The sequence below is a fragment of the Ahaetulla prasina genome, chromosome 1 (assembly GCF_028640845.1).
Source record: "Ahaetulla prasina isolate Xishuangbanna chromosome 1, ASM2864084v1, whole genome shotgun sequence".
Classification (NCBI taxonomy): Eukaryota; Metazoa; Chordata; class Lepidosauria; order Squamata; family Colubridae; genus Ahaetulla; species Ahaetulla prasina.
In genome coordinates this window covers 331,402,229-331,423,761 of record NC_080539.1, presented here as the reverse complement: position 1 = coordinate 331,423,761, position 21,533 = coordinate 331,402,229, and the positions used below count along the sequence as shown (strand labels likewise).

The following is a 21,533-nucleotide window of genomic DNA, read 5'->3' as shown; positions in this document are numbered from 1 at the left end:
ATGTCCTGGGACACTTTGGCGAAGTCGCTGCCGTCCGTCGCGAAGCGCCACCTGCAAGCACAACGGCTACGAGTGCACGACTACCAGAATCGCATCCCTGTTCGAGGGACCACCTCCGTCCGAGTCGAGTACGGTCCACATAAAAAGACCCTGCCCATCACGATCGTCGAAGGAACTCTGCCCAGTCTGTTGGGACTAGACTGGTTTCGTGCCCTGGGCATGGGAGTGACTGGCATCTACAGAAGTGACTGTAACCTGAAAGACATTCTCTTTAACGAGTTCGAAGATGTCTTCAAGGACTGCCTGGGCAAGTACAAGGGGACCCCTATTTCCTTCAACTTAGACCCCCAGGTAGGCCCCATTAGGCTTAAGGCGAGGAGAGTCCCTTTTGCCCTAAAACCAAAAATCGATAAGGAGCTGGACAAGCTCATACAGAGCTGCAGGAAGCACAGCTGAATGAGGGTACCTGATGAAGAAAGAGGAGGAAGAAGAACAGATGACAAAGCTTTAGTAGTCTTGAGCTTGTGTGTTGTCAAAGATACATGTCCTTTCCTCCCAGGTAAATTGCTTCTAAGTTGATGAAGCAGGAGAGACATTGAGTTTTGGAGTTGAAGTGTAAAAATGTCTCTTGACACTTATAGCAAAATAGACCCAGATGACATTTCTTGGCTTTACTTCTCAGTCATCTTCTCGGCACATTGGGAAGTTGACAAAAGTGAAGACATTAAATTCTATCAGTATCGAGAAACACAAGAAAATGACATAGAGGGTGAGCACGTAGATGCCCAGTTTCCTGTCAAGTTTCCATTTATTTAGGTGGATCCCGCCAACCTGTAAGAATATGGGGAATGGATTATTTAAGATTGTTGTAGGCTAAAAAAAAAAAAGCAGTTCAAATGAGAATTTCAGAAATCATACAAGGAAACTAATTTCCATGACCTTTACAACTGGAGAAACTCTAAATCCTAGAATACAAAATGTTTGTGGAGGAGTTATTACAAAATCTATAGAGGGAAACGAGTGTTTTATGATTCATATGCTTAATTGATTTTTTTAATTAGGTGACAATCCAGCATATTGCTTTAAGTGTTATACAAATATCAAGAAATAAATCTCTTGGGATGCTTCATGGATTTCAATTAAGAATTAGTATAAAAAATTGCTAAGCTACCTGAACAAACTGTATAAGAGTTCTAACTATTATACCTGATAGCTTCATTCTATCATCTGAGTCTATTTTTTTAATTCATCAAACTTTAATTTTATTCCATCCTTTGCCCCACTTTATATGTTTTCATGGGTTCTTCGCTGTATACATATTGGACCTCAGTTTAGAAGATACAATAGCCCCATTTACTGTCTGTTAAACTGAGATGTGACACATTCTAGTGAGAGAGAAGTTCCTGAGGATGAGCTCCAGCACGAGTCCAAAAGCTTAGAAGACTAAACTTCTGGTCTTGGTGACTGACCCAGATTGGATCCTCAGGATGTCACTGCTAATAGTTGTCTGGTAAATCCATGAAATGCAGAAATTCTGGCACCATTTATGTCACTTAAATATATTCTCAAATGATATAAATTGATAGGACATAAATTCAGATTCAACAGACAACATACCGGTGTTTTCCTGAAAATAAGACCCAGTCTTATATATTTTTTGCCTCCAAAAGAGGCACCAGGTCTTGTTTTTGGGGATGTCTTCCACTGGCTCACCTTGCAGTGGTGGCACTGACAGCCCTGCCCAGCAGGAGCTCGTATGGCTGCTACTGTCTCACTTCTTTTGCGGCTGCTTGCCACTGCTTGCACATGGCATCCCCAGCCTCTGTTTCACTGTCAGAAGCCTTCAGGAAAGGCCTCTGCAGCTGAAAAATGGGCTCTGGAGTGACGCATACAGCGCATGCTGGCCTCATTTCACTGTCAGAGATCTTCAGGAAAGGCCTCTGCAGCCGAAAAACAAGCTCCGGATTGATGCGCGCGGTGCCCTTTAGCCTCGTTTCACCAGCAGTGGCCTGAAGGAAACTGCAGCAAGAAATGAGCTCTGACGGTGCCTCTGACGGTGAAATGGAGGTTGAGGAACATCACACATGTCCATCCAGAGTTTGTTTCTCATCTGCAGAAGCCTTTCCTGAAGACCTCTGACAGCGAAATGGAGGCCAGGGGGCACTGTGGGCGTCAATCCTGAGTGCTTTTATCGACTGCAGAGCACTTTCCTAAAGGCCTCTTATAGTGAAATGGAAGCTGGGGGTGATGCACGCAAATGGTGGAAAGTGGCCACAGAAGAAGTAGGCTGGCAAGTCGAGGCAGGTGTTGGGATGTCGAGACCTGGCTGCAACTGTCTGAAGGTAAGCAGCCCCCACTCCCGATCCCCACCATAACTTTATTTTTACCCTTGCACCTTGCCCTACCCCATGCAACCATGGGGTGCAACAAAGTGGGCAGGGATATTTTGGGGATAGAGATTATATTGGGCACACATGTAAAAATCAAGCTAGGGCTTATTTTTAGGATAGATCTTATATTCGGGGAAACACGGTATCATCTTAATGCACTGTTAAACCAGGGTTTTATTCTGTGCAAGATTGTTAATGCACATATTTTTGCAAGATTTAAAGAGATTCATTTTTCCAATCAAAGTTGTAAATTATTTTTACAAATGTAAGTTTCTTAACAGTACAACTCATTGGTAAAGTCTCTTAAATGGATATGTTGACTAATAGTAGTTACATTTTGCATGGCAAATATAAGTTAACTATTAAATAAGTTTTATCTCATCTCTAGATATGCTGTATTAATATGACTGGATGCAGAAATAAATTAATTCATCAGTCCACTTACGGTAAGAGCTACAGACCCCAGAAGAAGCACAACAGAATAAACTAGTCCTTTGCTGTTTATCTTAACCTATGAAAATCAGAAAAGATAGATTTAAAATACTAGCTACATCTCAAGAATACAGTCATTAGAAAATATAAAATAGAGGATGTAAAAACAATATTCATGATTTCATCTCTAATTAAGTTCAACAGGCAATGCCGGTTGAACAGAAGGAAACAGAGATTTAATCTTGCAAAATAGGTGTAATTCAGAGGGAAGATCCATTCAGGAATCCAAAGTGCAAAGGAAATGTCAGGGTTCCAAGTAACACCCCCAACGAAAGAAGACTCTGAGGCTTGAAGTTCCTCAAAGTTCCATTTTATCAGAGATGTCATATTGGCACATCTGGGAAAACTTATGCTGGAAATTGAAGTAAGACCATATGGGAATTGTGCCAAGGTTCAGAAAAGCTACCCTAAATATCTTTAATCTGAAAGCTTCCAGGTTTTTCCCACCCAAAGGAAAGTCCAAGTCCCTGCCCAGCACCCACATGTGCATCATATAGTCCAATCAAAACACCATCCCAACTGGAGATGCCTCCCAGTTCCAAACTCTCCAGGAGCAGGGCAAGATGTCCTTGACTCTCTGAGAAAGGAATGTTATGATGACTATATATCACCCGTGTTCCATACAATCCTCCTTCCCAATTTCCCACAGTAGTAAATGTGGCAGGCCTGAAGGCCCAATGCAAAAGATGGCTTCTGGGTCTGACAGGAAACAGTTGAACATTTTTGAAGGGGGCACATTGGTTATGATAATGACAACATTAGAGAGAACAATGTTAGTCAAAGGTAAAGAATTATACTGAGCATCTATTGGCAGTTGGAGAGGCCTGAAGAGACACAAGAAACAAGAGATTTCATGAGATAGTATTGGTTCCTACTGGAGGCTCTTGAGAAATATAAAACACATTGCAGAGACCTTTGTTTACTACACATGCTTCTAAGATATTTTGTGATCTTATTTCAGGACCAGCTGTAACCCTGGCCAAGAAAGAGATATGTATTTTGTAAAAATAGTTTTATAGATTTGTGTAAAGATACTTAGGGTAGCTTTTCTGAACCTTGGCACAATTCCCATATGGTCTTACTTCAATTTCCAGCATAATTAGCCATCATGGTCAAAGTCTCGTTGAATACACTGAAAGCTCTTGTCCCAGCTCACAATGCATTTACAGATTATCAAGCTGGGACAAGAGCTCTCTTGACTTGACTGGATTATCACGTCAATTTCAACTAAACCATACCAAAATAATTATTTTCTTCAATCCTATTTTCTGTGGCAAAAACTTTGAACAGATTTATTTACATCTGGATACATACGTATGAGCCATATTGAACTGCCATAGTCTGTAAACCCCATGGAACTCCAAGCCCCACAAGAATGTCAAATACGTTGCTTCCAATTGTATTGGACACTGCCATGTCGCCTAATCCTGAAAAATAAACGGTTCACAATTCAAGCCATTTTGATTTGCACAATGATTTATTTTACAAGAAGCAAGAAGCAGGGAGGATAAGTTTTTCTCCTGTACTAAAAGTTCTCAAGGTAATGAATATAAACCCTAAATTGGCCAAGGTTCCTACAATAATTCTTCCCAGGGCCAATTATTTTTAACTGAGGGAGAGAAAAGGCAAGTTAGGTATATCCTGTAAATGGGCTTAAAACCAAAATATGTTATAATCCTGAGATACTCACAGCATTGACTTCAGAAGACGGTCACATACTATATTTGGAATCCTAAAATGTAACTCAATGAAATTAGTTCTGTTGAGCATACTTTAGTTTAGATTCCCACAGAGAACAAGGGGCTTCTTCCAACATTATGGAATTCTATGTGGATTCCCACATAAAGCAACACACCCCTTCCGATGTAATGATCCCATAAATTCTAATAATTTCTATGGGGATTTTTTTTTTTTTTAGAAATATCAAATTTGATTGTTTATTGATAAAGCACCAATACAGACTCATAAAGAAAAAAAATGGATAAAATCTAGTCTATTTTAACTCTTGAGACTGGAATAACAAATTGATGGTGAGTTTGAGATTATGGAATTGATAAATTAATCAAACCCATAAAGGGATTAAATTTACATGAAAGCATAAAACAGAGATTCCTGATTAACGGAGGGCAGCTCCCAAGCTTAATTTTACTTAAATATTTTTGTTTTAAGCACCTGAGATTTAATCAATTAAATCTACACAGGATTAATGCTAGTGAAATAAAACACTCTTTATATATTACACATGTGTATGTTTAAAGTAAGCAATATTTTAAAAGAAGCTTATAAAACGAGAAGGGAGGATAGTGTTTTAAATTGGTGTTTTTGATCCAAACTTTACTTATGAATTTGCATTACAAATAATAGATATAGAATAAAATATTGAAAAGGTAAGCACCCCCTTATAAAAGATGTACTAACACCTTCCTCTCTTGGAGATCTGTATCAATATATTTCTCTCCCAAGTATTTGAGATACTTGGTCCAAAGAATTGTAAATAGATTAGCTGTGCTTTTCGATTGATTTGAATGGGATAATGGGAATTGTAGATCACTGCATCTGGATCAGTAGTGGGTTTCAATTTAGTTTGCTACTGGTTCGCTCGTGCGCGCATGCATGCTTGACGCTTTTGCACATGTGCAGAAGCATCCGGGTGGGTGGGCAGAGTGTCCCGCCACCACTGCTACCGGTTCGCCTGATCCGGGGTAGCAACCCACCACTGCTCTGGATCATCCCCAAAAGTCCTTTTCAAAAAGCAAATTGACTTTTTTCCCTGAAGACATTTCACTTCTCATCCAAGAAGCTTCTTCAGTTCTGAACTTCATTACTTCAGAACTGAAGAAACTTCTTGGATGAGAAGGGAAACATCTTAAAGGAAAAACAAAGAAAGTTCGGAAAAAGCCTCTTTGGGACAACCATGACCTGGATGACTGAGAATCTCTGTAGACATGCCTCTGGATCAGTGACTTGATTCAACTTTCATTTCTATTTAGATGCACATCACTTCTTACACTGAATTCACCTGTTCATTTCCCATAATATTACATGTTTTCCAACCACAGCCTAGTCTTCAGTTTTGCCATCTTTGTAATTTTTTAAAGATGTGTGAAAAATGTCATGAATTTTTAAGCTCACACTTTCATTTAGACAATTTTATGTATTTCCAAAGCACAGAACTATACAGTGGTTTGTAAGCAATTTCTCCTACACAATCTTACGGCATCTCCGGACCCCTCCACAATTAGATAACAGCGTTCCTGTCAAACAGACAAGTGGTCAAAATAGGCAGTGCCCTATCAAATCCTGCTCCTGTAAATAGTGGCGTTCCCCAAGGTAGCGTTCTTGGACCAACACTCTTCATATTATACATCAATGATCTCTGTGACCATATTATAAGCAATTGTGTTCTCTTCGCTGACGATGTTAAGCTATTTAAAACTACCAACAATACAGCTACCCTTCAAAAAGACCTTGACTTTATGTCGGAATGGTCAAAAACTTGGCAATTCCAAATCTCAACCAACAAATGCTCTGTCTTACACATTGGAAAAAAGAATCTGAACACTAAATACAAGCTCGATGGACATTACCTTACAGATGACCCCCACCCCAATAAAGACCTTAGAGTTTTCATATCAAATGATCTAAGTGCCAAAACCCACTACAACTACATCACAAAAAAGGCTTTAAGAGTTGTAAACTTAATCTTGCGTAGCTTCTTCTCCAGAAACACTACACTACTAACCAGAGCATATAAAACACTTGCTAGACCAATTCTTGAATACAGCTTGCCTGTCTGGAACCCATACCTCATTTTGGACATTAATACAATTGAGCGTGTCCAGAAATATTTTACAAGAAGAGTTCTCCACTCCTCTGATTACAACAAAATACCTTATGCCACCAGACTTGAAATCCTGGGTTTAGAAAATTTAGAACTACGCCGCCTTCGACATGACCTGAGTTTAACTCATAGAATCATCTGTTACAACGTCCTTCCTGTTGAAGACTACTTCAGCTTCAATCACAACAATACACAAGTACACAATAGATTTAAGCTTAATGTGAACCGCTCCAATCTTGATTGCAGAAAATATGACTTCAGAAACAGAGTTGTTAATGCCTGGAATGCACTACCAGACTCTGTGGTCTCTTCCCAAAATCCCCAAAGCTTTAACCAAAAACTATCTACTATTGACCTCACCCCATTCCTAAGAGGTCTGTAAGGGGCGTGCATAAGAACACCAATGTGCCTACCGTTCCTGTCCTAATGTTCCCTTTGATTGTATCCAATTTCATACAGTTATTACATATTTATGATTATGCTATATATATGCTTATATATCGTATAGTTATTTCATGCTTATGCTTATATATACTGTTGTGACAAAATAAATAAATAAATAAATAAATAAATAAAATATTCTCTCTCAGATGTCTCTTAACGCAGACATATTTGTATGCAGGTTTTGCTAATCCATTTTGTACACATTTTAATCAGAGGACTGTAATTTCAAAACTAAGAAAATTGCAAAAACTGAAGGATGCCCGCATTCTGATTCAGGCATTAATTTAGGCAATTCAAATTACATTAGACTGTGTTGAAAAACCTGAATGAAATGAATGTGATCTTAACAATCTCAGCACCGTCTCTACATCAACAATGTAAGAGCTCTTCTTACTGATGTAGAAAACAAGCACAGCGTGGCTCAGTGGCTAAGACACTGAGTTTGTCGATCAGAAAGGTCAGCGGTTTTACTATTACTATTACTTTATCTGAAATCCATGCAGATCTTACCTTGTCTTGCTACTATTAAACTGGCCATGCAGTCTGGTACACTAGTCCCTGCAGCTAGGAAAGTAATGCCCATGATAACATCAGGAATCCCTAGAGTGTAACCAATCACTGTTACCTGTGCAACGAAGGAAAACAAGTTGTTGAAAACAATAAGAGCATTCTGACTCTTAGACTTTAACTGCTTGAGCAAGTGGGTGTTAAAATCAACCAAGCTAACAAACATGAGAATTTCTAATGCTACAACAAATTAGCAGCCATAAACTGACTATGTAGAACATATTCCTAAATCTAACATTTTCTATACATGTTGAATTTCAACTCCTATTTGCAAAGGTCATGCCTGCTAGTTGTGACAGCAACTCTAAGCCAATCCTAGGACACAGTAAAAAAGTTTTGCAATTTCTAGGGATCCAGTGGTGAAATCCAAATTTTTTTTACTACCAGTTCTGTAGGCGTGACTTGGTGGACATGGTGTGGCTTGATGGGTGTGGCAGGGGAAGGATACTGCAAAATCCCCATTCCCTCCCCACTCTGGGGCCAGCCAGAGGAGGTATTTGCCAGTTCTCTGAACTACTCAAAATTTCCGCTACCAGTTCTCCAAACTGCTCAAAATTTCCGCTATCGGTTCTCCAGAACCTGTCAAAACCTTCTATATTTCACCTCTGGGATAATCTGTTTTGTATATGTATTGAAGCATTGTCTGGCTTACCATCTTTTAATTGTCATGTAATTTTTTTTCAACATTAATTTTATTACATTTATATTTATGGGGTATTTATGTGTGTTATTTTGGGAGCTGCCCAGAGTTGGCTGGAATCAAGCAGCATCAAAATCAAATCAATAAAAACTGAGGAGAAAAAAGTTGGGTTTTTTTCCGTGCTGTTTTATTGTTCCTTTTCATTGTCCAATGAATGTGCATATTAGGAATGCAGAAACTATGCATGATCATAATCTTTACTTAGTCATGTCTAAACTGGTTCTGCTGGAACTTCAAAATTTCAAACTATTTATCTTCAAGAATTTTTTTTTCTCCTCCATGTAGCAGAAGTTTAAAGAAAGCATCAAAATTAATGTACATGGGTAAGACTAGTAAAATCTGAGTTCAAGTCCACATTTTGTCATGAAGTTCACAGGGTTGACTATAGATTAATCCCAATATTACATCCAAAATTACCTCATGGGATTTACTTCTTTGAGGATTAAAGTAGCAAGAGACTTTCATATATGCTGTCCTGTGTTGCTTGGATTAAACTAAAATCAATGAATTGCTACTAATTGAGATTAATAGTACACATTTTTCCTGACAGGAAGCTCCATGAGTCCATGTTTGAGCTCTAATTCTAAGAATTCCTAACAGCATGAGCAATAACTCTCTGGGCTTTTCTAAAATTTGTAGATCTAGCATAGCAAAGGATACCAGATTGAGAGTAAGACTGGATTAAAAGTCAAATAGTAATCCAATGAATAATCACACCACCTTCAACTCTGAGAAAAGAAGGATCTTTACCTGTCCTTGGCTGAAACCAAATATGGGACTGTGACAAAGGTTTAAAACAAGGTTTATTTTTCCTAGTTATTGAAAAAGATGCCAATCAGGTCAATGTCTGCTTTTGTGAATTGATTAACAGATTGTCTTAACAGGCTCCAGAAGGCTAGTTGAATTGAAGGGCAAGATTTGGCATTTTCCAGTAGCATAAATATTTGCTAGATATGTTAGAAAAATGAAGGAACAAAAGATGAAAAAAAGTTTTCTAAAAAGGAGGAGGTTAAGTTTTAAGTGTCACAATGATTCCTTTAATAAAAAACCCATATTTGAATGCTGATATTGCACACATCAAACATTTGCTTTGCTTTCTTTCAATTAGATTCAAATAGTCATGTTCTTCATTACTATTGCCAATGTTTTCTATATAACTTCATAAAAAATGTTATCTTAATCAACCAACACCCCCTCCCACCCCACCTATACCTTTGCAATCACTCACCATCCAGACCATAAAGTAGGAAAACAAAGCAATCCATAATGTGGAAAAGACAAATGTCACCATGAAAAATTTTTCCCAGCGTGGCTTGCTGCAGTTTGGGATGGTGAAAAAGAGGAGAAGTATCAGTGGCCAGGTCAGGACCCATTTAACTTTTTCCATTTTTCCTTCTGGAGAGCAAAAAGAAAAAAAAAGAAAAAGGAACCAATTTGTTGATGTACACTGCTGTACTGTTATGTACTAGAGCAGATTAGAAAGAAATAAAGCCAATAGTAGAGAGGAAGGTAGAGGAAGAATGGGAACCCAAATCCTATTTCCAATTTAATGGAGTTGGCCTGGGGAGAGGGACAGCGTGTCTGAATTGTGCTACATTGACTGCTCCTGTTTTTGTGAAGAGCAGCGGTACTTGTACCAAGGACATCTTGAAAAGCAGGCAAGCTGTTGACATGCTTGGGATTACATTACATTGCTAAGTGCTTAGCAATAGCACTTAGACTTATATACCGCTTTGTAGTGTGCTTTTACAGCCCTCTCTAAGAGGGTTCCAGAGTAAGCATATTGACCCCAACAATCTGTAATCCTCGATTTACGACCACAATTGAACCCAACATTTCTGTTGCTAAGTGAGACATTTGTTAAGTGAGTTTTGCCCCATTTTACAACCTTTCTTGATACAGTTGTTAAGTGAATCACTGCAGTTGTTAAGTTAGCAATACAGTTGTTAAGTGAATCTTGCTTCCCCATTGACCTTTGCTTGTCAGAACATCGTAAAAGGTGATCACATGACCCCATAATATGGGGTCATATTATAAATACGAGCCAAGCGACTGAATTGCCAAGCGACTGAATTTTGATCACATGACTATGAGGCTGCTGCAATGGTTGTAAGTGTGAAAAACGGTCATAAGTCACTTTTTTCACTGCTGGCGTAACTTCGAACAATTGCTAAATGAACTGCTGTAAGTTGAGGACTACCTGTATATGATGAAATATAGTAGTCAGATGTACAACCTCAGTCTTCCCTCCATTCTCCACATTTATTGTGAATCATGTGTTTCCTTTGCAAAATCTACTTGACCTTTTTGGGCTTTGATATCCAGAAAAGTGTAGATTTCATCCCTTTTTTTCTTAAATCACAAATTTTAAATTATTATGGTTGATCACACAATATGATTAAAATAAATGTTTGGTCACACAGTCAACCAGATGTTTAGATTGGATTTGGCATTTTTATCATGTTACTACTATCGGTATTATTACTACTGCTGCTACTACCATTATTACAGAAAAACTACTTAACATAGCTAAGGACTCTCTGCTCTAACAAGCAGACTAATCTTTTTAAGAAAAGTGCAGACACATGTCCAGACAGTCATTAGGAATCAAGACTGACCTGAAGGCGCCAAACAAAAACACCCACAGATCCTTTAAAAAAAACCTGTTTATTTAAGCCATTTAATAGCCATATTGAAGATATTTGGAAGAATGTGAGAATAAACTTTTTGGAAAAGCAAAGAGAAAAAAATAGTAATTGTAATTGTGATGCAGTTGCAGTTGTAGTTTCAAAGGAAAAGGGTGTCACAGTTTGGAGTGATATAGAAAAAGGATTCCTCTTCCCAGCCAATGGTCCTAGGAGGAAAGAAACCTTTTCCAAGATGCTTTTCCAACCAAAGTCATAATATCTGACCAGAAGAGGCAATCCTTTAAATAAGCAAGACCTTCTTTAGGACGTTAAAGGGCATTTAGGATGTTATAGAATAAAACCAGTAAGTATTCTTAACTGAGACTGGGAAATAAACAACAGCCAAGGCAAAACTTCCATTGTGGGATTGATGGGATTTTGAGACAATCTGCATCGTGAAGTTTTTGCAGGCTCTTCAAAGGCAAAGTGAAACCATCCCAGTTAATGAACAAATATATCTTCTTACTGGTTAACTTTGTGCATAGACCCAAGTCCTTGCATTCAAGAAATGCTTCAATCTGCCATTGCTTTGGGAGTAGCATTGTTCTGAGAGTACTCTACAAAGCAAAGTTGTTGTATTCTTCACATTGCTCTATTTGCCTCCACTGGCGCAGTCAGGTGTCAACAGAGGCTGCTATATGTACCCATTGTATGTACGAAGACTTTTTCTAACTAATGGAAAAGTCCCAGAGCATTGGCATAAAATATTTCAACAAGGCAAATTAGACCAGAAAGATAAGGTGAAAAGTCCTTTTCAAGATAAATTGTGGTCACTACTTTCTACTGTCTATTGTTCAGTTCTTCCCCAGCTTGTTCATTTATGTTAGCCAGATATTTTTTTTAAAAATGAAGCAAAATATTTTTCATCACTAAAAACAACCATAACAACAGAGTTAAAATAAGAGAAAATGAATATAAGTGGTTCTCATTCAGGAAAGCAACACTGGAGCACTCTTCAGTATACAGCTAAGATAGTATTAATTCTAATTTACCACTGCATTCCCAGCAATGATCAACAAGAAACCATGAAATGAGCAGAGCACTGTTTCCAGGCTAGATAGCCATTACTAGACTTGTCTAAATTGACATAAATTGGATCTAAAAGGAAATACAGAAAATACAACATCACAATGGCTTTGGCAAAATAAAAGCTAATGGTTCTCTTTATATCAGGGGTCTCCAAAAGCTGGCTGGGAAACTCTGGGAGTTGAAGTCCACAAGTCTTAAAGGGACCAAGGTTGGAGACCCCTGCTTTATATCTTTCCTAACATCAATGTTCTTCTGTCAAGGAATGTAGCTGGGTTACTCACTATTTCTAGGTATAATCTGAAACTTTGGTACCTAGCTATGATCAATTTTTCCAAGCTTTCATTTCTAACTCGAGACTAAAGTATTTTATAAATCAATAGCGAGACCAAAATTATCCAGAAAGCAGACTGGAGTCATTTTCTAACAAACAGAAGTGTCCTAGGAAATGTTCTAATATTCTCCTCAAATTCCTAACTGTTCCTAGCACTTTCTAAAATGTTCCAATCAAGCCCTGAAAAAGAAATTGTTTTTACATAGATGCCACGTGACTGTTTTCTCCCTGTTAACTTGTTCTAGTTAGTCAACAGTTAGTCTTCAATGTCCAATTTAGGGATGGAGATGATTGTTTTAAAAAGCCAGTAGCATTCCTGATGATTCAGTTCTACCTCTCACAGACAGGGAGCATTTACATACAAATCTTTTTTTAAAAAAGACCCTTTATTAGAGGAAGAACTAAAGCACAAACCTACCCGTTTCTCTTTTCCGATCATGTCCTGATCAGAAAATAATGTAAACCTTAATCCATGGTCACAATACTGTAATAATGTAGATTCCCCAAAAATATATCTCTTTATGTGGTATTTGATATAATACCAGTTTATCACAGCAGTTACTTTATATCAGAATTGTATGCATTTTTATGCAGTCTGTATGCCTTGCAAATTTTGAAAAATGCACATTCCAAAGAGTAGCTAAGTTTCTCAAGCATCCTAACCATATCCAACTGCCTGGATCAAGGGTACATGAATTAAGACTGCAACAAGCAGCCTCTCAAAATCCTGGCTGCAGCCTTCACGTAATTTCGCCATTCTTTATGTTCCCACCAAATTAAAATGCTAGAAGAAAATTGTTGAATATATAGGAAATAACTTTCTGAAGTCCATTAAATCAAAAAGCCACTTAATCTAGCCTCTTTCCCAAACCTATATTCTATTATAGCCTAAAGTTTAACAGTTGCTCTTGAACATTGTCAGTGACACACACACAAAAATCAAAAGTAAGTTAAAAAGTAATATTTTAAAAAATGCTGAACATCAAATAAAAATATGCTAGCAGTATAAACCAGCAGCTTTATTCATAATTTAATCTACTACACTTTCTAAAAAGAGCAAGACGGGGGGGGGGGGGAATGAAATTTCTTCCACTTTGAGGATTCTAAACAAAATGGAGAAGAAATGAAATGAAATAAGAGTCAGATACCAACAAAGCAATTTGCCAAAGTTATGTATAGACCGAAGATCAATCATCAGCCAAAATTACAGTTTGATTTTGAATGCTGCTAGCAATTACTTTCAACCTTAAAGTGTTACAGAATGTTTGCCTCTTTTTTCTGCCACCACACTGCAATGATTTTTTTGGGGGGGATTACATAGCACTTTATAGCTAGAGAGGCTACACTGGCTCAAAACAAGCTGAAAAACATGAATTCTGGGAGTTGAAGTCCATACATCTTAATGTTGCTGAGATTTAGATACACTGTTCTAGAAGACCTAAGAAATGATTTCACAGGTTGTTCCCAAAGGGGCTTTTTCAAAAGGCAACTGGACTTTCTCTATTTTATATTCTTTGCAGTCATCTTTCCATTCTCCACCATTCAGTCAGAACTGAAAAGCTTCTTAGATGAGAAGCAAAACATCTTCAAGGACAAAGAAAGAAAGTCCAACTGCCTTTTGAAAAAACGTATTTGGGACAACCGTGACCTGGTTTACTGAGAATCTCCATGGATATTCCATAGGTCAACTCTAGTTTTTTTCAAACTTGTCAATTTTCAGGTTTGTAGACTTCAACTCCCAAAATTCCCAACTCTAATGGAAAAAGTGGCATTCTTTTTTGTAGCCCTAATTCTTTGGCAGGGTTTTCCTAGAGAAATGTTCTTGCTCTCTTGTTTATTCCATAATAAATATTTACCTGGTGGTGAGAATGGAGACAGGGCAATGTGTTCTGTTCCTTCTTGGTTGTCAGCATGGATGGCCCCATTTTCAATATTCTCATGTCTTCCATTCTGAATCAACTGGCCATTGGAAGAATGAATTAGACGCTGACGCTAAAATGTACAGAAAAAAGCCCAATGACTTTAAGAGCATACTGCTCTTTAAACACCTGGATATGGTTTGTTTGTTTATTTATTTACCTGGGCTTTTGAATTCTAAGAAGCTAGTATTCCAATTAATATTTTTTTTGTCACAACATTATATACAAGCACATATAATGAAAGAAAAACAATAGGACAGGAACGGTAGGCACTTTTGTGCACTTATGCACGCCCCTTATAGTCCTTTTAGGAATGGGGTGAGGTCAATGGTAGACAGTTTTTGGTTAAAACTTTTGGGAGTTTGAGAAGAGACCACAGAGTCAGGTAGTGTGTTCCAAGCGTTGACAACTCTGTTACAAAAGTCATATTTTCTGCAATCAAGATTGAAGCGGTTAACATTCAGTTTGAATCTATTATTTGCTCTTGTGTTATTGCAATTTAAACTGAAATAGTCTTTAACAGGAAGGACATTGCAATAGATGATTTTGTGTGTTAAACACAGGTCATGTCGGAGTCGGCAGAGTTCTAAGTTTTCTAATCCCAGGATTTCAAGTCTGGTGGTATAAGGTATTTTGTTGTTTATAGAGGAGCAGAGAACTCTTCTTGTAAAATATTTCTGGACTCGTTCAATTGTATTAATGTCAGAATGTGGTATGGGTTCCAGACAGGTGAGCTGTATTCAAGAATGGGTCTTGCAAATGTTTTGTATGCTCTGGTTAGTAGTGTAGTGTTTTTGGAAAAGAAGCTATGCAAAATTAGGTTTACAACTCTTAGAGCCTTTTTTGCTATGTAGTTGCAATGGGCTTTGGCACTTAGATCATTTGATATGAAAACTCCAAGGTCTTTTACAGGGTGGGGGTCATCAGTAAGGTAATGTCCATCAAGCTTGTACTTAGTGTTTGGGTTCTTTTTTCCAATATGTAAGACTGATAATAAATAATAATTATTATTTATTATTGTTACATTAGCCAGGAGGCTACATTACAATTGCAGAGTAGTAGTTTAATTGCCAAGGTACAAGCTCTCTTGTAGGAAATGATCGTGCGCTTCCCATGGTACACCACACCAGAAAGAAAGACGAGCGGCTCTTTCTCCAGCGTCATTCAAGGTCCTCTCCCTTTACCAGAGCCACCTTGCAAAGGAGTGACACAGCCAGGAAGGCGCACAGGGCAGGAATCTGCCTTCCTGTATGGAGAACCAGCTCATCCCCCACACCAAAGTGGTATTTTATCTACTTGCATTAAAAATGCTTTCAAACTCTTAGGTGGACAGAAGCTGAACGAGTAACAGGAGTTCTCCCTGACTCGCAGCACTAGGACTCCAGCGTCAACTACTGTGTATTTTAATGGTAAGTCCCTTTGATAAGTCTTTACCTTTGGAAAAAAAATTCCCATCAACCAGCATGAGGATTTATTTCTATTTTTTATAGCTTCAATTTGTAAATTGAAATTTTCAATACTTTATTGAAATTTATATAATTTCAATTTTATTTACTTGACTTTAATTTAATTTAAATTGTAATATAATTCGATTATAAATATAATTTATGAAATAGTTCAATTTGTAAATTGAAATATAAATGCATGTAATTTTTTGAGAGCTCTAAATGCCTTAGGCTATGAATTAATTACTTTAAGAACAGAACATAGTAGGAATTAAATGACTAGGACTTGTAAAAGTAATTGGCTAATCTAGTCAAGGTTTTAATTATTTTCTCCACTCTGGACTCACCTCATTAATAATTAATCTGCTTGCCATCCGTAGTCTGGTTCTTGGCCCAAATTTGTTGGTAATCATTATTCGCAAGCCAGCTTCAGGGAAACGGTATTTCGGAGGACTGGAACAAATAATCTCATCGACCATCACCACAGAATTGCGTCCAGGTTCTTGTGTTCCTTTCACTAGTGACCACAATGCCAATTAATAATTGTAATTTTCTATACTTTTATCCACATTTGTTTATAATGCTCCTTTTGAGTAACTCAGAGGGCATGTAATCTGATGCTTCAAAAAAAAAATTAAACAATTCAATTTCTCATCTGTAGTCAAAATAGAATGCATGTCAAATAGGACATTTGTCCTATTTGACATGCATATATTTGTCCATTTATTTTCAGAAAGTATACTGGCTTTATGAGGAAATAAACTGTTTTCCTCTTAGACTGTGATCTTCACTCATGAATCGTCTTGCTTTATTTTTCAACAGTAGTATTTAAAATGTTACTATAATGATTATCTCTCTCTCTATATATATATGCTTATTCTATGCTGGCTATATAGCACTACACAATTCCCTTAAATTCTTTAAAATATAACATTTCTTCCTGATAATCAAATAAGCAGATTTATTATCCTCAGTTTCTTCTTTCTTTCCCTAGAAAGAAGACAATAATAACAACTACTTCCTTATTTTTGCCCAGAAAACTACATTATACTATACTGATTTCTGTTCTAGGCCAAGAGATATAACATGCAATTGTTAAGTATTAGTAAAAGGAAGCAACAATCAATGCACGAAAATGAACAACAAATGCTATCAGCTAGAAACAGCAAGCACAGTAAGGCTGAGCAGACAGGAGACACACTGTATGTGTTAGAATACACATTTGCAATACACAATCAGTTTATTTATGTTAAGAAGAAACGGAATAGTTTGTTAAAACCAACCAACCATTAGTACATAATATTCAATTTGAAGGCATAAAAATCTGAGGAAAACATTCATTCAAGCCACACAATTAAAGACGATTCGCCAGAAAAATCTCACGCATGACAGCCGCAGGTCTGTGATTTTAAAAGAAAAAAGACAGAAAAGGTAATCAAGGAAAAAGAGCTTAAAATTATTATTTTCTTTTGGGCTATGAATTATGATTAGAACAATGTTTTCCACACATTCACCATGGCTGAATTCTGATGGCAGGTTCCTGCAGTTGCAGGAATGAGATTCAGGCTTGGGCTGGACAAGTAAACAAGGAAGATTCCAGAAGATCACATTCATTTTTGATTGTGTATAACCAATTAACTAATTTACACTTGCAGGTTAATGAACATGAAGAAATGGGACTTTAGCAACCTGATGATGTGAGCTGCTGTGGGCAGATTATCCACTATATAAGCCATTACATAATTGCTAATATAGTAGGAAAGTGGACTGAAGATTTCGCCTTCCCATTTCCCCAGCTGACACTTAAGCAGTGCCTTTTGAATGATGATGCTGATACTAAAATTTGTAAACAAATTGACACATGTACAGGAGAAGGTTAGTACCAGTATATGCAGGGACCAAAAGCATTTTTGACCAGCCTCTTTTGGGTTAATACCTGCTTTAAAAAGATTCTCTATGGTTGGAAATGACATCTGCCCATTTATATGTAGAAACAGGTATTACAATTATGGAAACATTCCAAAGAGACATATTTTTTTGCTTTAATAATTATACAATGGCTTTTGACTGTGTATTATCATACACAGTGGATTAATCACTGTGGATAAAACATGGGTATAGTGGACAAATTAATCAGCCTACTGAAGAAGCCACAGTTCAAATGAATCATGGGAAAATGAAATGATTCAAAATTGGAAGAGGACTATATTTTATTTATTTAACTTATCTGCAGAATATATCTTGAAAAATGCTGAATTAGAAGACAAATATTTGTTAAATGGGAGGAGGCAAGAGACAGCAAGAATATTAATCTCTATAGATGACTTTGTTGTAGGCATTTATAAGAAAACATATTAAAATTGCTGGAGAAACATCAACAACTTTAATATGCTGATGATACCACTTTGACGGCTGGAAATAAGGAAAACTAAATAGGACTTTACCTTATTAAAGATGGAAAAGAGTGCAAAAAGCTGGTTTTCTTCTCAATATTACAAAAGCCCCTAAGAGTAAGTCAGTATACAATGTCAAACTAGTATATAAAAAAAGAAATTTTACTTTTACTTTTATTTTACTTTTCTAAACCCAAAAATTCATAGGGATACTAGTAGAAACCGTGAAATAAGGAGTTGTTTGCTACTTTAAGGAAAGACTATTACAGATATAGAAACATATTAAAATAGATGTTTTTGAACTACGGGATAGAGAAAATATGTGAGAACGCCTGGATTCTAAGAAGAAAAATCTCATTACTAGATGATATAGAATTTGGCTGCTCACTGGAAAAATTAATAATGAAACAAAAATTTAAATCTTTTGGAACTGCACACAAAGGCAAGAATCATTGGAGTAGACCTTGATGCTGGAAAAATTGAAGGTAATTGAAAACAAACCCAACAGAAAATAGGTAGATATTATTACTGAGAACACAAGTATGAATTTACAAGAACTCAAGGAAGCAGTTACTGACAGACAATCCCAGTGTCAACTCTGAAGCTGACCTGGCTGAAGCCATGTTTTCCTGCCTCATAGTTGCCACAAACTTTGAAAGGAGGAAGGGAGGGGAGGAGATAGTCAAAACAAAAAGTTTTCCTGTGGGAATCAAGGTCATCTCAACAGGTGGCTACTGAAGGAGGAGAAGAGTGACCAAGCAGCCTGGCAGCTATATTCATTGGACAATGTGACTGGTGACATATGGGAAGGGGAACGTTTGCTCTTTTAGCTAGGTGAATACCTTGGGAACTTTTACAGTTGGTTCCAATAAACATGTTCTTTGCAGAATCTACTTGCCTCAGAGTTCTGTTTTTGGTGGATGCATTACTTAGAACCCTAAGACCCAGCTTTATGATGTCCACCTGATCGTGAAGAGTAGGAAGTGACTGAAAGATTGAACAATAACAGGAAGACTGCCTTTCAAGGAGGAAATGTGCTAACCAATAGATACCGGAAGATAAAGAAAGCTTAGAAAAATTCTATAATCTATATTCAGATCACAAAACAGAATCACATTGGTCATCAGTAAATCTGTAAGATGAAAGCCCATTTGCACCTCATTTAATCTTTGCACTACTGATCCACAGTAAGTTCGTTGAATCTTAAGAGATGAGTCAGGAATTCTGAGTGTGAATTTGGCTAGAAACTTTCTGAAGCACTATTGGAGATACTCCTATCCTTTAACCACAGCCCTGATGCTTGATAAATGGGAGGAGGCAAGAGAGACCAAGAATATTAATCTCTATAGATGACTTGTTATAACACAAAGCACTCCAAACATTTAAACCCCCTTTCTTTAATTTGATGCCCTTTAAATTCCATAATTCCAAGTCAGCATGAGTCCAGAATTATGGGGCCCAAGTTAGTTGAAGTCTAACAGATCTGGAGTGCAGCATCTGGGCATTAAGTTAGATATATCTAGTAGAGAATGTGTGGCATGTAAGAATTATTGCAGGAGTAAGTGCACAAAATCTAGTGGATAAACATCTTACAGATATGGCCCTGTAGAGAATAATTAATGGCATGGAAGTCAAGAGGCATACTCAACTGTGTGCTAAAACTTAAATGAAAACTTCGCACAAAGAGCTTGCATATTGCAAAGTGGTTTATTGATAAAACCCTTAATGGACTTCAGCCTCCTGTAGAGCTCCAATATTTCATCACTGTGCAGAAAATAGTTTCAACAGCTGAGCTTTTCTCGTTTCCACCTACCAAGAGCTGCCTGCTAAAATGCCCTCCCCAGTTTCCCTTTTTCTTCTGATCATTCTGATATTTTTGGAATGAACTGCAACTGAAAAAACAGCTTGGGGTCATGAAAAAAAAAGTCATGAAATATTTGTTGTTTGTTAGGTTAAAGTACCACTTTTTGTTTTTGCTCCAAACCCCCCCCCCAAAAAAAAACCCCCTAAGATGCTAGTCCTCTGGAATGTGGACACATACTTGAGGCATTTGATCTAGATTCAATACAAGTCTGCTTATGTATTTCATCACCGTGAGTTTCTATTGACTGGGCCACAGTACATAAACAATTTTCACAATGACAACAGAGGTACTGCGCTGTTATTCTAAAAGCACAAATATTAGCTGAAAAAATACAAGTTTTATCTTCCAGCACAGAAGACTTGCCTGAAATTGGATTTTCCATTGGCGAAGAGCTTTGTGTATATGAAAACCTTGTACCAGAAGTTTTTTTCCCTAATGTTTTGTTCCTTGTAGCTCTTGAAAGCAATAAACTTACAAGCTTCAAGATAGCAGTCTGAAAACCATCCTTTTATCTGTACCCTCAAGTAATAGAATTCCTGCTATCAGAACATGGAATGTAGTTGGCAGAGAGCAAGTGCTCTTTTGCAGGCAATAATCAGCCTCTGAACTCCAGACAATGGAGAAGGTTAGGATGAGATCAGAGCTTTGCTGACTCTGGAGAGATATTAACAGATATCCTAAGCATCCTTGCTGGAAGCAACCCTCAGAGGTAAAATATTGAGAAGTCTGGTTCAGCTGATGGTTCATCTAACAAAGTAAAAAAGCTATAGAAAAGGCTACAGCCATAGCAGTTTATCAATCCATGGTGTATTTCAGTTAACAGAAATAAGGCATCTTTCAGCTCTTGAAAGACACAAGATACAGATGTGTGTATATTCTTTATGAACATAAAGATCTTCATTTTGGTTACAGGTATGCAATGCTTTTTCAAGATATTATAATACACTCCGTGGATAACAAGCATTTGTTATTCAGTGGCTAGAATATTTCTCCTTGCAGGGAAAGCAACACAGCGAGACAAATGCATATCTGATAAAAAGTAAAAACAGATTTATTTTTTAGTTCTTTTATTGCTTGCAAATCTCATGACAGTTATAAGACTGTAAGAGCAGGATCTTATTTTCAGTGCCAGAAGAAAGCAGATCTTTTAGAATTATTATGAAGAACCAATGCTCATTTTTCCATTTAATATTAGTGTAAAGAAAAGTGGGAGCAGAAGAACCATTCCATTCCTCAAGGGTTAAGAATTTCATTAATTATTTGATACAAAAATTGATATTTTTCAATGTGAAAATCTACTGTCCATGGCAAAAAGGCAAGCACTTCCATCTATACTCTATATATCCTACATTCAGGTTTCCCAGCTGTATTTTGAGGTGACAGTTTCATTAAGAAGTCTTCTCCTTTGGAAATAAAGTGATGCACCAATTT

General features: G+C 37.1%; 1 protein-coding gene across 3 annotated transcripts in view; it reads right to left on the bottom strand.

Moving 5' to 3' along the window:
* Positions 1–448: 448 nt before the first annotated feature.
* The window catches only part of SLC24A4 (solute carrier family 24 member 4), a 140,275-nt gene continuing 119,190 nt past the window's right edge, over positions 449–21,533 (bottom strand). For 2 of the 3 annotated variants that reach the window (XM_058162589.1, XM_058162591.1), the window contains exons 11-17: positions 16,193–16,362; positions 14,338–14,473; positions 9,663–9,829; positions 7,678–7,792; positions 4,197–4,309; positions 2,836–2,901; positions 449–831 (exon numbers count right to left, since the gene is read on the bottom strand). In XM_058162589.1, the coding sequence (XP_058018572.1) occupies positions 679–831; positions 2,836–2,901; positions 4,197–4,309; positions 7,678–7,792; positions 9,663–9,829; positions 14,338–14,473; positions 16,193–16,362 (920 nt within the window). In that variant the 3' untranslated portion in view covers positions 449–678. The remainder of the gene's footprint in view (positions 832–2,835; positions 2,902–4,196; positions 4,310–7,677; positions 7,793–9,662; positions 9,830–14,337; positions 14,474–16,192; positions 16,363–21,533) is intronic. The other variant, XM_058162590.1, reaches the window with a different exon arrangement.